The sequence below is a fragment of the Corvus brachyrhynchos genome, unplaced genomic scaffold (assembly GCF_000691975.1).
Source record: "Corvus brachyrhynchos isolate BGI_N302 unplaced genomic scaffold, ASM69197v1 scaffold239, whole genome shotgun sequence".
NCBI lineage: Eukaryota > Metazoa > Chordata > Aves > Passeriformes > Corvidae > Corvus > Corvus brachyrhynchos.
In genome coordinates this window covers 7727320-7742881 of record NW_008246057.1, presented here as the reverse complement: position 1 = coordinate 7742881, position 15562 = coordinate 7727320, and the positions used below count along the sequence as shown (strand labels likewise).

The 15562-nt window shown below is 36.4% G+C and overlaps 1 protein-coding gene across 5 annotated transcripts in view; it reads left to right on the top strand.

Annotated features, from left to right (window-relative positions):
* The first annotated feature begins 3523 nt into the window (after nucleotides 1-3523).
* Nucleotides 3524-15562, top strand: part of BRD1 (bromodomain containing 1) — a 56507-nt gene continuing 44468 nt past the window's right edge. For 3 of the 5 annotated variants that reach the window (XM_017745962.1, XM_017745960.1, XM_017745963.1), the window contains exon 1: nucleotides 3530-4904. In XM_017745962.1, the coding sequence (XP_017601451.1) occupies nucleotides 3538-4904 (1367 nt within the window). In that variant the 5' untranslated portion in view covers nucleotides 3530-3537. Of the gene's footprint in view, nucleotides 4905-15562 lie in introns of all 5 variants that reach the window. The other 2 variants (XM_008642538.2, XM_008642539.2) reach the window with 2 other exon arrangements.

Genomic DNA, 15562 nt, shown 5'->3' with positions numbered 1-15562 from the left:
CTCTGGGCCGTCCCCCGAGGGGATCTCTCCGGCTGTGCGGCTGAAGCGGCGGGTGGTGTCCGCCCCGTGTAAGCACTGTTTGCTTACCGTCCCTCATTGTCTAGGACTAAAGAGGATTCCTGTGTCTTTCTCTTTTTAATGGTCTACACGAAAGTGCCATTGAGAATGGAATTCCCTAGTCTATTGGGCAGGGAATCCAGGGACCAGAGGCAGTTTATTTGAAGAGGAGGAGGGTAACTAGGGCAGAGATAGTAATTTAGAACTATATGCTATTGTACTTTTCGTATTGGTTTTAGCTATCCTACACCTTGATAAATAGCTTTTTTTTTTTTTTTGCCTCATATCGTGTATTTCACAGAAACAGCTGTCTCCGTCTACTTCTGTTGTGGTGAGGAAAAACGTCTGCTGGTGATTTTCTTCCTAAGTAGCTGATGCAATTCTGGGAGAGGAGAGCTGTGGATAACTTTCCTGGTTTATATCCCGCAGTCTTTGAGGGCAGGACAGTGCTAAGAGAAGTACATTAAAATAATTTCGTGTGCGGTTAGTGCAGTATCTTTGTGAGCGTTGAATGGAAACTTGTCTTAGTTTACTGTTTTTCAAATTTAGGTCTTGATCCTCATTCCTATCAATCTACAGGATACTGGGAAGGGGGGTTGGAGGGGTGACAGGGAAAAGACTAGCTGATAGTTGCCTAGGAAAAGCAAACCAGTTGTAGATCGTGAATTTGCTATGCAGAAATCTGGTCTTCATCCGGAGTATTTATAGAACATTTGCAAATAGAAGAATCTTGGAGAAACAAAACACTGCTTTGTCCTCTGGGGCATTTAAGTTATTCACGCTAAATTTGCATGAAATTAGGCCAGAGTACTACCCGTGTCGATTCTGTGTGCATTACATTGTATTTATAGGGCGTCCATTCTGTGTTTGAGACTGTAACTTCCTTCCTAATTCAGCTGTATTTACTGTTGAGTATTACAGTATACTTAGATGTCAACTCAGTAATTTTTTTATCACTCTGGTTCATACAGTTCATTTGACTTTTGCAACAGCCATCCTAAATCTTTAAGCAAGATTAAAGATCTTGTGCTTTTGAGTATTTTCTTCCTATTCTTATGCCTGCCTGAAGCCATGCTCGAGAATCTTGGGAAGGGAGTGGGATGGAGAGCTTGGAAACAGCATTAATGTGTTTTACTGTGGTACTGGGTTAAGGTAGTGTGGACAGGTTACACGTTTTTGATTTCTGAAGGTCGCCTCTCATCTCTCCCTCTGTATTTTTTCTGAAACAGTCTCTGTCCTCAGGAGCCAATATGAACAGATACACAACCAGCTAAAATGTAGGAAGGGGCATTAAAAATACTTAAACAGACTTTTACATATAGGCAGAATTGAAATGCAATTATATGAGGTAAACATGTTGTAAATTGTGTTTCTTCATTGATGAGTAAATTGAGTCCATTCTGATCTGTAATAAGTGCTGTACATTGACACGTCAGTGTGTTTTAGCTGAAGAATCCATCATTACTTGTTCACAATAATAAACAGAAATCAGGACTACTGTATTACCTTTGGGCCTCTGAATTACAAAATCTGTATTGAAACTGGGAACTAACTTCATTTTGGTTATATTACTGGTATGTTTTTCGTTTTAGTCGTTGGACCTTCTGTGGCAGTATTAGTTGTTTAAACAGTTTTCTGCAGTTAAGAAACTAGTGTGATCGAATCCTGTGTTGTTTTACAGAATTAAATTATTAAATGCTTCGTCCAAAGTTGTTTGAAGAGTTGGAACCTTTTATATTATTCTGTTGTTTATAAAGAGCAGATCAGAGATCTGTCATGATTAAACACTGACTGTTGTCTGGTTATACGGTATAGAAACAAGTAATAAGAGTTAAAAATAAGTTGTGTGAAAGATCTGTGAGAAGCACAATTCTCATATGAATAATAAAATTAGTTTAGATTATGAAAGCAGGGTCAGTTTGTGAGAGCAGACAGATCAGAGCCTTTCAGGAGCTAGTCTTAGGGTTAGTTGCCTGAGTGATTTAGTCTTCCTGTAAAAGGAGTTCCTTCAGTACTCTGAGGGTGTGCATTTAGAAGTTGTCATAGACTTATGGAAAAGGCAAGTGGCATGGAGTAGTTAATGTAGTTGTTCAGTGCTTGCTGTTTTCTTCCTGAAATAGATATACTGGTCTTTAACAGTAGTTGTGCTTTGATCTCTCTATTTCTCTGCTATTTTGGCAATACATGCTAACACTAGTTGTGTTATAGTGAGCAACACTGACTAGAAATACAGAGTTGAAATGGTGAGGTCCTAATAATACTTTAAGCAGTGCTTAAAGATAGAGGGTTTTTTATGTAGCTGAGGTTGAATGGTGAAATTTATTAATGATTTATTGGGAAGAAGGAAGGAGGGGAATAGAATTTTAAACTTGACAATGTCAGTCAGGTTTCTAATATTTTCAAGCCTTATGGGACAAAAGCCCTACCCAGCATGAAGATGTCAAAAGGCATAAGTATGTATGGAAGCTTTTAACTTAGAAATTTTGTGACCAAAATGCATGCTCATCCTAGCCCTGGCGCTTTGGAATGGTGGGAAGAAAGCTATCTTTTTATGTGGTATGTGATCTTTTTGCAGTAGGTGGTAAACTTAAAAATTGTTTTAAAGAGCTTGGGACTGGGTTTAAAAACAGTGAGATCTTTATCTATCAGCTCCTGAAGAATCTGTTGAAGGAGAAGGGTGTGTGTACATGCATACTTAAAAGCAGGGAACATGTTTTGGCTCTAAGTCAAACCTACTTTACAGGTGGAATATTTACTAGTTGCAGTCTGTACTGCACCATATTGGGTACTGCGAGTTCTGTTTTTTCTTGTCATGTTGTGAAGAATAATAGGCTCACTAAGGATTGAGGAAAGTAAAAAAAGTAGGGGCTGTCAAACTGCCCACTTGCCAAATGTGGAAGTATGTGTGCTTTTCTAGCTTTTAAATATAGCTATAGTAATTGAGTTGATAATGTGAGTGCTGGAAAAAAATTCAGAGAAAACTTGTTTTTCTCTCACAATTGCATTAGTTCTTCTGAAGAAAGGTCTAGAGGGCATAATCTGTAGCTGTTGCAAAGATTTTCAAACTGCAGGCACCCCTAAGGTGTTACGAAGTATTCTATTAAAGGTTTTCTTACAAGGTAACAAATGCAGGTTTTTTAATCTGTGACACTTCTGAAGAGTTTTTGTTCTCATGCAGTGGTCTTGCAAAAAGTGCTTCTAGAGGGTTTTTGTAGCAAGGATTTTGTATAGCTGTGTTTACTCAGTGAAGCTGTTACTTAGAAGATCTATTGATCTTTAGGTTAAACTTGTACGAAACTGAGCAGTCCTGTTGAGTAAGAGTGACAGGTTTTGTTTATTTTTAGTTAAATATATACATAGAGGGCAGTAGAACTGAAGGGTTTTTTCCTTACTGCAGTATTTTAAAAACTAATATTTTAATACGATTGTTGGGAGTTCATAGTATTAACTGTTGCTCTAATTTTAGGTAAACATTACCAAATGAGGAGAAAAGGAAGATGCCATCGAGTATCGGCAGCAAGGCATTCTTCGTCCCCATGCAGTATTAAGCACTCCCCGACACGAGAAACCTTGACATACGCTCAAGCTCAAAGGATGGTTGAAATAGAAATTGAAGGTCGCCTGCATAGGATCAGTATCTTTGATCCTTTAGAAATTATATTAGAAGATGATCTTACTGCCCAGGAAATGAGTGAATGCAACAGCAATAAAGAAAACAGTGAAAGACCACCAGTTTGTCTAAGAAGCAAACGCCATAAAAATAACAAAGTGAAAAAGAAAAATGAAGCTCTTCCGAGCTCCCAGGGTATGCCTGCTACAACAGCTCCTCTTCCAGAACCAAAAGTACGGATTGTTGAATACAGTCCCCCTTCAGCTCCTCGGAGACCTCCAATTTATTACAAATTCATTGAGAAGTCAGCAGAAGAACTTGATAATGAAGTTGAGTATGACATGGATGAAGAAGATTATGCGTGGTTAGAACTGATAAATGATAAGCGGAAAAGTGATGGAGTGTCAGTTGTTTCACAGAATATGTTTGAATTCCTTATGGATAGGTTTGAGAAAGAGTCTTATTGTGAGAACCAAAAACAGGGTGATCATCAGTCTTTAATTGATGAAGATGCAGTGTGTTGTATATGCATGGATGGTGAATGTCAGAACAGCAATGTGATCCTGTTTTGTGATATGTGTAATTTAGCAGTACATCAGGAATGCTATGGGGTGCCATATATACCTGAGGGCCAGTGGCTCTGCAGACACTGTTTGCAGTCCCGCTCTCGGCCTGTAGACTGTGTGCTGTGCCCAAACAAGGGAGGTGCCTTTAAAAAGACAGATGATGATCGTTGGGGACACGTGGTGTGTGCTTTGTGGATTCCAGAAGTTGGATTTGCCAATACGGTTTTTATTGAGCCAATTGATGGTGTCAGGAACATTCCCCCAGCCAGATGGAAGTTAACATGCTACCTCTGTAAACAGAAAGGTGTTGGTGCCTGCATCCAGTGCCACAAAGCAAACTGCTATACTGCATTCCATGTGACATGTGCTCAAAAGGCTGGTCTATATATGAAAATGGAACCTGTGAAAGAACTAACTGGCAGTGGAACAACATTCTCTGTGAAAAAGACTGCCTATTGCGATGTACATACTCCACCAGGTTGCACACGGAGACCTCTGAATATATATGGAGAAGCTGAAATCAAAAACGGTGTTTGTAGAAAGGAGGGATCAGTCAGAACTGCTAGGTCTACATCAAAAATCAGAAAAAAGACAAAAAAAGCCAAGAAAACAGTGGTTGAACCCTGTACAGTTATGCCAACAGTATCTGCTCCTTATATTCCCCCCCAGAGGTAAGCAAACCATCAAAGTGTGAGAAACCTTTACTTTATTATCTGTTTAATTTTAAACCAGTGCTTTTAGATGCCTCCTTCAAGTTCTTTATGTTTTTTACATGCTTTCTTTGAAGGCCTTTCTCAGAGAATTACTGTTAATGTGTATATTGTACTTTTGTGGAGTTGCATTAAAAATGCAGTAACTACTTCAGAGAAATTATGAAGTGATCAAGTGGTCTGTCTTGTCCTCAGAACGTTTGGTTTGGGGTTTTTTTGTCAGACTAAGTTATGTTGTATGTTCATTTGTCATTCACTGTACTTTTGAGAATTAACTGCTGAATTTGGAATAGTAGCTGCAGTTGATATTCATACTAAAAAAAAAAAGCCAAGCTAAAAGTCAACTTTATTTCTAATTTTGGATTCTGAGCTTCTTTTTCTAATTTTAAGAGATCCAGAATGAAAATTACGTTTGTTTATATAAGTTTTGAATCTTGTCCATCTCACCGTTTTAAAATTAAGAATAAACTTGTAGTGTAAGATCTATGTCAGTTTAACAAAAAACCTTCAAGGAAGTGTTTTCCTTATGGGGCAGAATAACTTCTCAGGAGCTATTTCCAAAATTTATATTTGTGTGTTTTCAACACCAATATGTTTGTTTACCCCTTGACTTAAATTCTTACTAATTTAAGAGCAGTAGTTTGGAAAGTTTCTCAGAACAGGCACCACTTCCATGTGCAGGTTCATTGCCTGTACTGTGACTGAACTCAGACTGCACAGACAAGTGAGGGCTTTTAAAATAATAGGATGCCTTTTAAATAGCTGACTCACAAGTCTCAGGTAGTGAGCAATTAAAGCTGGTTAAATTAACCTAAATAAATACGTGTTTTGAGACTGCAGTTCTTTCCTGTAGTAAGTTTCGTTAATGTAAGAAGCTACTTATTGACTGACTTTGACAAACAGCCTTCAGCTCCCATGTGGTGTTTACAAACATCAGATTAATTGCTCTGTTCTCTGTTACGATTTCCTTGGTAAAATGGTATTTTTGTTTAGTGATGCACTGCAGAAAAACTTAAGTTGACAGCAGGCAACTAATACTGCTATTTAAACGGGAGCATGTCCATGGAAGGGGGAAGTTGGTGTAAAATAATTTGGCTTTGTGTTAGTTAGGACAATCCCAGTTGGTAGTGTAGTGTGGTTTTGTTTTGCTTTTTTTAAGACCGTGTAAGAAAGAACATGAACTAAGAGTTGAGAATAAGTAAGTATGTTCTCAGTTGTCCCTCTGGCAGCTCATTCCATTGGCAGCTTTAAAAAAAGCCAGATCCTAAAAAGATGTTATCATCAGATGGCGTTTTTTTTAATAGTCATGAGATACCAGGAGCAAAAATACAAAAGACATTTTCTTCTTTCTTTTTTTTTGTGTTAATGATTGAATTTCTTTTCAAGACTGCAGAGAAATTCAGCTTGCTTCTATTTATGCTTCTTTTCAGAAGAAACAAGTACAGTTCCTGTACTGTTTGTCATAAATGTAAAAAATGTGCACAGTGTAAAGCTATTTTAAGGTTGGGCTTTATTATAAATTGCTTGTCGTCAGCTGAGGGAGACCCTTGCTTAAGTACTCTTTGTAATGTGAACGTGTTCAGTCCTAGAAAACTGATCCCTGAATTAAAAGTGAAACAGAAATGGGCATATTGAAAGGAAAAGTGGTTACACTGCAGACCCAAATCTCTAGTTTTAGACCGAAAATTGTCTAGTTGTCTTTGGCTATTCTTCAGGTTTTTTTCTGTTCTGGAAACGCTCTCATGTTTCTGTAGGAGTTAAGTACATACCCATAAAGTATTAAAAAATTATTTGGATCATTTCACAGCAATCTTCATTTAAATTATTCTTTTTCTCTCATCTGTTTTTTTGTATGCTTTTATTCCCTTGGAGCTGAAGCATGATTTTTCGGAGTTCTTGAGGAAGAGCAATTAAGCTATTTAAGTTGAATAAATATATACACTCTGTGTTTAAACACTCGTGCCTTTTTACCTGAAGAATTTGATTTTAATATGTTTTTAACATCTCTGGAAATTGAGGCACACGTGGAGATGCTTGGTTTGGATTGCTTAATAACTAGACAATACACCTCCTTGGCATATTGCTGGCTCTTCAGAGTTAGTAGTTGGAAGAGTGTACAAGTATGAAGATCATAGTGAGGAGGAAAGTACTTGCTAGATGCAGCCCCTGAGTTCATCTGGTGAAGCTTGAGTTGAAAAGCATCTTGCAATTTACATTCTGTTTAGGGGGAAGGATTTATATCCTTTCATGGATGGTGAGAGTATGTGAAGGACTGAGCATTTTAATAACACAGTTTTTGATCATTCTATTTTCCAAAACAATTATCTTAAACGTTCATAATATTTTTAAAAGACTGGGTGTGGAACAGCATACTTCACAATTTCTGCACAACTTTTGTAGTTCATCAATTTCTGCATCAGCTTACCTTAGGTCAGGTTTCTATGCTACTTCCTTGCATGACCATGACCAGAATTTCTTACACAGATGTCATACTCTGAGCTTTTTGCTGTTAACTTATGTAGATAGTGTCATTCTCTAGGTTGTTTATAATCTAATTGTATGACATCTCAGACTTTCATCTGTGAACTACTGATTTGAGGGTGAGGGATCAGAAGTTGCTAACCATTGATCCAGTGATGATAGGAGATGAATGCTTACCTCCCATCTCTTTTCTTTTTCTTTTTCTTTCCTTTGTTTTTTTTTTTTGTTTGTTTTGGTTTTTTTGTTTTGTTTTGTTTTGTTATTTATTTTTAATGCTGGGCCTATATCTGTCCTGTTGCCTAGGTATTTTGGAAAGTCTATACCTGGGTATCTACTTCCAAAGGTGCAGTAGTTCATCTTAGAGCCTTAAGGTGGTTTCAGTTTTCAGTGCTGTCGATGCTGACTTGTAACTTGCTTAGCACTTGTAGTAATGTATGGGACCACCAGGGAACTCTTATGCGTGGAGGATGTACATCAGACCTTCTGGCTATAGAGATGTGTTGTTTCTTGAGTAGGAAATTCCATTCATTTTTTATTGAAATACAAAACTCCTGAATGTGCTTGCTTACACTGTACTGTTTGTACTCATCAGCTTTTTTTGTTTGTCTGTTTTTGGTGGGGTTTTTTTGTTTGTTTGTTTTTTGCATTTTCTGATTGTTTAAAAGTAGAAATGAGCTTCATCTAAAAGTTGTGTTTCTGGGAAGTGCCAGAGCAGCTGTGCTGTGTGGGGAGGGGAGTGGGAAAGGACACTCTAAAACCGTCCCACTGTATGGGAGGGACAGACAGTAACTGCTCCTCTTGTCAAATGGTAGTCAAAAAGTAGCCTCCCACTGCCACCAGCTAGTTTGGCTGAAGAAAATGGCAAATTTGTTCTTGAAGTGTAGTATTGCCACTGGGGATGTGTAATGGTAGAGAGATTTGCCCCCTGCCCTAAAAAAGTACTAGAAGGATTTTGTTTAGACTGCAGGTCCAGAATTTTCAAGTTAAGAAATCCTAACTTTTAGGGTTCGCTTGGCAATCTAAATCTAGGTGCTTCTCTCTGTTAGTTATCTTGTGTTGACTCTCCTCAATTCCTTGTGGATTTTTTTTTATCTGCTGCTGTTTGTCCTTGTCCTTTATAACTGTTGCCTTATATCCATCCAGCAAGCAGGATGAGTACGTGAAGCAGAAGAGTTACAATGTTAGCTGGGAAAACTACATGGTTTCACTTTTTTTTGAGTGCTTGATTCTTTAGTACAGATAACATTGTTTTTGTGTAGTCTCTTGATCTTATGTGTCAAAAGAGGCATTTAAAATATGTTTGCTTGTTTGCATAGTGTCAATATTCATTGTTCTTTAAAAATGCTGTGAAACTATGATATTGTAGCTATATACTTGGAGGGAAATATAATGTGATATAAAATATTTAATCTTCAGTATTTTTAAAGTATGCACTGAGATACAGTGTAATCTGCTTTATTAAAATGCCATTCATTCAAGTACTACTCTATTAAATGGAAGCTGACATTAAAAGTATATAAATATTTGCTTTCAACTTCAGTTTCTCTTTCTACAAACATGGCATGTTTGTTATGTCTGAAATTAAGAAAACATTTAAAATGGAACACTTGTATAGAGAGCAAAGAATAAATAAAAAAGCCCCACTTTTATTAGAAGTAGGAACACTGTTGTTGCATGAGGTGTGTTGTGTCATTAATATTAAAAGATCGTTGTGAAAGTAGGTGAGTAGTAGCCAACAACTGAGAGCAAAAATTGCTGAGACTCTTACAAAAAGCGTTTTCAGCTCTTCTTACGGATCAGCATTTATGTGCCCCACATTAACTGATTTCTCTGTGTTGATCTTTGCTTTTATTAGGAAGAATACTGTGCCTGGAAGTAAAGCTGGATTTCTGTTACTGTGTCTCAAGGCAGAACCAGTATTTTCTTTTGGTTTATAATTTACCCACTTGAGCTATCCTGAACTTTCTTGCCAAGTAATTAAATGTAATCTTGTTATCTTAACATAGGAATCTTGTTGTCTCTGAAAGGAAGTATGGAGCAGAAAAATAAATAATAAATAAACAGAAAGTGTTGAAATGCAATATTAAGGGGAAAGGAACATTTACAAAGCCTTTGAGACACTGTTAGCCTGCATTTACAGATAATGCTTCTTATTCATATATGTAGCTTGTGGAATTCTTCTGGGAATTTTTAAAAATGTTTTTTAGGGTCCTGTGGGGGGTTTTTTTAATTCATTCAGAAAGTTTTTAAGGTGGGGGGAAAGAATAAGAAATTTGGCTTAAAATTCAATATAAAAAAGCCGTTGAAAAATACTGCTAGGGCCGGCATTGCAAAGAACTTGGAAACTGAATAAATCCAGACTAATGTGTGTTAGCTCTTTATCCTTGAATATACATGTATGTATAATTCACAGAATTATGTGAAAATGCTTCTTTTAATTCCAGGGGAGCATTATGTAGGTGTGCCTTGTGACTGTACCTAATACTTGGATCATAGAATCACCTAAGTGAAGGCGATGCCGGAAGGCATCGACCGCTGATGTTTCTTGTCACATTGTTTGAGTTTGAGACCTTTCTGTTACATGTAGAAACTACTGCTGATGTCATCCTGATCATTTTGCTTAAATAAAAAAAGTAATTTTCCCTAAATTAAAAACAAAAGCTACTGTGGTGTTCACTAGTTTTGCCTCAGCAGTATTTTAAAAAAGTAAAGGCAACTTTAGAGCCTTATTTTGAAGGTAGTTCATCTTGACACTGGTTGGCTGATTAAATAAGGACTAATTAATGTGTTTGAAGAAGTGTAACTTATTTAGTAAATTGTAAAAGTAGATTTTGAATAAAAATAATACTTTTTTTCTTTTGTGTATTTTATGTGTACAAGGCAAAGAAGCTTAAAACAAATTAACATGCTACCTCTGTAAGGCGTATCATTAGTATTCTGTGTGCTTTCTAAGGGGTTTGGTCCATAATGATAATATATGTGATAACGCAATTATGAAGACCAAGATTTGTGTGATTTTGTTTTTCAGAACTTCTGAGTTTCACCAGTTATGTGAACGTCCATTAATTTTTTTGCTTTTGTGGCAATTAGAGGGGTGTTGTGACTTGTGCCATAGCAAAACAGCTAAAGAATGCATTGTCTGAAGAACTGTCTCCTGGCAGTTTTTTTTAATTCAATGATCTAGTTACAGAGTGCACAAAAGATTAGAAGATAAATACCGAGATTTCTTCTTATTACAGATTGAAAGGTGATTTTTGATTAATCTGATGTGAATTTAGCCTTTTGATATTAGATTTCGAAGTCATGTGGTCATTACATATGTATAGGAGCTGGCAGAAGTAAATGTGTGCATATGATTTATCTGAGAAGAGTTTTTCCAGTGTGGCAAAGTGGGGGGTTTTCATTGTTTGGTTTGGTTTTGGATTTGTTTTCTTATTTTATTTATTGTTTTGGGTTTTTTTCCTTAACCGAAGTTTTGGAGTATCACAGACTTAGTTGTTAGAATAGGAAGAAGATAACTATAATAACTTTATAGCTAACAGAGAATTAGCTGGCATAATAGTGTTTTCTTGCCTCTTAAGTTCACGGTTCTACTTTGTCAAAGCAAAATTTTACAAGCTGTTTGCTCGAATAGAAAAATGGGAATTTCACAGTCATGTAGGCAACACAAAGTGCTTCCTACATGTGCATTCAAAATGAAATACTATTTAAATACCAGTAAATGTTGAATAAAGAATAGGAACCTGGAGAGACTTTCAGGCTTCAGAAAATTTATCTATTTAACAGTAGATAAAATATATACTGTTGGACTCTCAACCTAGGAAAGGGAAATTCAGTAGCTAGACTTTTAGAACATAACAGACAAAAAGGAATAAAATCTGGAAAGCAGTCCTAATTAGGAAAGTATGTATTTATTACGTGGGGATTCTGCAGATTTGTGTTGCAGAGAAGTTTAAATGAAATCCTTTTCAGTCTTTCCAGGATTTGGTATGTACTCTGTTAGGCATGTAGCTGACTTCTGCTTGGTATTAAAGGAATGTTACCCTTTTTCAAAAGGAAGTAAAGACAAGCAGATGGATTCTGATTTTTACATAGTTATTCATTTACCTGTGTTGTTTTTCAAGTCAGAACAGTTTGAGGTGGTTTTTTTTAAATTTTAAGTTAATAAGTCATGTAGTAAGTTTTATCTTTCATTGAGGAATGGGATAACAAAGTTGTGTTTCTTCACTGTTTAAAAAAAAAAAGTATATTGAAAGACGAGTTTTACAAACACTTTGATAAGCAGCTGCTGCCAAAGGTTTTCCATGGGAAGAGTAGGGAGAGTTTCATCTGTCCAGGTGGGCATTCTGATCTTCAAAAGCTTAAATTTTTTTATATGGAGCTAGGAGGAATAGTTGGTAAGGCTCCAGAATTAATTCCAATTCCCCACATAAATTCTTCCATAGCTTTTATTCTAGTTCTATGCGAATTGTCTTCTAGTAAGTGTCATTGGAATTACTATAATTATCTGTAGGGAAGTCTTGTGTCTTTCCCGCTTCCTACAAGTCTCAGTATATTTTGTGGAAGTTCACTAACAAGGCGTGAAAATTCAAGTGTTCTGGAAACTTGGTTTACTTTGTTTTGACTTGTTCAATACAGATTTTTTTACATTTTCTTCTGACAGGTTTTAGAAACGTATCTGCAATCTTTGTGTGGAAAAATAGGGATATTTTATTTGCTCAGTAAAGTGGAACATAATTTGATTGTTAATGGATATTACCATAGGTCAAGAGAAACTCGTATGTTAGCAATACTGAATGAAATTTTACAGAGTATAATACAGTTTTCCTGTGTTGTGTGTACCTTTAGTACTGCTGTGCTGGATAAAGGACGATGCAAAATAATAAACTGATAAAACTGGGGACTCAGGAGAAGTATGGTAATTAAAATACTAGCGTTTGTTCATGTTTAAAAATTCCTTGGTTTTAATGGGTATTTGATCTTCCTTTGGGTATTTGATTAATACAGATTTTTGTAGTAAAGTTCTTTGTGCTCGAGTTACTCTAGTAATGTTGTCAAAATGACATACTTAAGAAAATGTTCTTTCTAGTTTATATTTCAAAAACTTAATAATCTTGAGGTATTGTAATACAAAAATAATACCTGTGGGGTTAAAAAAAAAGTTTCTGTGCAGTGGTTAGTGATGATGGATAAAAAAGTGGCTGATTATCTCTCATTGGCTTTCTTAGGTTGAACTGCCACATTGTTGGTTACCAAAAATACTGGTTTCACTTTTCCCTGTAACCAGTTGCCATAGTTGCCACAGTGATATGTAACTGAAACTGGGAAAGGAAGGAAGTCATGAGTCAAAGAAGGTAGCTGTGAGATTTTCCAATATGTTAAAAGCACATCTCTTACATTGACAAAGTTTATTTTATGCATTTAAAATGCATCTAAAAGGTGAGGAAACAAGGATGGAGAAACACACTCAGCTCTCTGAATGCATTGACCAGTGAATTAAGTGTATCACCCTTTACAGAGTAGATATCCATCAAATGTCTCCATGTCAGGACGAGACTGTAGGTGTTGCTTCAAAGGTTCTGTTCAAAAGGGACCTTTCCTTATTTAAGGACAAGCTGGGAGTTATATGATACCCCTGTTTGTAGTGCATAGTGTTTTACAGTGTGGGGCTGGGGAAAGGAAGTAGTACTGGCTCACTCAGTTGGCTGTGACACAATTAAAACAGTTCTAAAAAATGTTTTTGTCATCTGTGTAGTTTTGGCATGTAGCTCTAAAAAAACAAAAACAAGAATCAGTATGACTGCTGGTGCCAAAAGGCTGCAGTGGTCGTCAGCTTGAAACGTAATGCTTCTTTTATGAGACCAGTTAGATAGCAGCAGTCACTGAATACCATTGGAACACAGGCGCCTTTTAAGGAATTTTCAAATTCCTCTATCAATGTACTTTGTTTTCAATAACTGGTAAGTTGAGGGAAAATTATGATTTTTTCTCCCAGTTGTTGGTATGGTTGACTTGCCATTAGAAAATGATACAGAAAGCTGTTCTTTTTTGATGTGCTTATACTGGAAAAAGTTACAGTGTGGACAGATACCTTAGCAAAAAAATGCCTTCATTGAGCTGTTTTCTGTTGTTCTGGGAGGTGCCTTAAGTTCTCTAAGCCTTGCCTCTGCTCTGGGGATTTGTCAGTGCAGTGTAGCAATTAATCCTGTCATGTCCAAGTCAGATCCTGCATTGCAAAATGATGAAGTCTTTAAATGGCTCTCCCTTACGTGGCCCAAATGCATGCCTTTTTTTTTATTCTTCAGTATTTTTTTTATAATATCTTTGTTGGGGAAAAAAAAAAAAAAGAAGGAAAGTGGAATCCATGGCAAATTTCTTTAAGTGGTGGGAGCTTCTAAATCAGTACCCGGTCTGTGCGACTTCTGGGGTTCTCCAGCAGCGTTGTCTCATTTCCCCAAAATGGTTGTATTGCCTGTCAAAATTTAAAGTGTTTGGGACAGTAAAAGTCTACCTGGAAGTATCAGACTAAGCAAAAGGATGGTTAAAGAGCTGTGATACAGGTTGTGGGTTGCTAGAGTCTAACAGCAGATGTAACATCCTCCTAGCACTAAGTTCATAGTGTAGAGGCTCTGTAGATACCTGCCACATGAAGCATTTCAGACCTCTGTATTTTGAGAAGTATATTGCTGCTACCCATGTGTGGTGTTTAAATTAAATACTTGGTTTAATTTGGAGGGGAAAGCAGAGATGAGTAGTTTCCAACCCCTTGTTAAGTAGTTTCTGCACGCAAATTACTGTCTGTTTATTTCTATTTTGGAAGTTGAAGAATGTCTTCTGTGAACATTTTTCTTAAGCTTATTTTAGCACTTTACTATTGTAATTATATATTAATAGAATGGTTTGTTATGTGAATTGGCAAATGTACTTAAAGCTGTAGTTAAAGTTGCTTGCCTAGTCTTGCCACATCTGATGGGCATGAAGCCAAGGCACCTTTCTTCATGTTATGATTCTCTGGTCTTTCCAAATAGGTGTGTATTTGGCTGTGCTTTTTTTGACTTGGTTCAGTAGGTTTTACTGTTTCCAAGAGATTTGTGAGAGTAATTATTTGATTTTGATTGTGTTCTATAATTATTTGTAATTAGGTTGTTTGAAGTTTAGTAGGGTCACATCTGTTCTGCGTTGAGTAAATGTTTTTGGAGCCTGTGTCTGCCCTCCAGTGAAAGATGTACAAGACAGTCTGAAGTCCATCTGCAGACCTTCTAAGCTTTAGGTTAAGCTAGAATTCTTCAAGAATGCCTAACTAGCTTAAGTTATTTATTTTAAAAAGTGTCATTGAGGAACCAAAGGACACAATGGTGCTGTATTTTGAAGAAAACCTGGGTTTGCTCTGCCTTTGCCTGGTGATGATTGAAAACTTTAGCTATAGTTACTGTAGCACTGAGTAGTATTGCAGCTTATCTGCTTCACATCCCAAAAAAACCCCAGGGATAGATGACCTTTGGTGAACTCAGGGTACATTTGCTTGTATGTTAGTCTGAAAAATATTTATTTTTCCCAGATATTCTTAAAAATAATTTTACCCAAGGCTTACTTCTAACTTTAGATTTTCTTTAGGTGTTTTGACTACTTAGCTTTTATCACTTAACTGCAAAACTGCTTTCTTCCTAATTCTAAAAGGGAAAAAGAAAAATATTAGTATGTATATACAGTCATGATTTTTGTTTAAATGTCTCATGGTACTGCTCTACAAATCAGACACTTCTTGGATAAATATCTGCCTGGTTTAGAATTAAATTTTGGAGAATATCTGATAAACCCCCTACTATCGATGGTAGAGTTTTGCTATGGGTAGTAATATTCTGAGTGAAGAATTAACAGAGTTCTTTTCATTGTTATTAACCTTTCTGTAACTGTTTTACATCCAGCTCTCTTTTCAATTTACCCCTGCCCCCAAATGAAGGAACAATCTCTCTAGCAATACAGGTGGTTGGTACCTTGGGGCATCTTGTGTTAATTATACAAGGGCTGCCACCAGTTAAAAATACCAGCATTATCATGCAAAGAGAAAATATTTTAATTCTATAACCATTAACTTCTTCTAACTTTTATTTTGCTGTAATTTCAAACTGTAGGCTCAG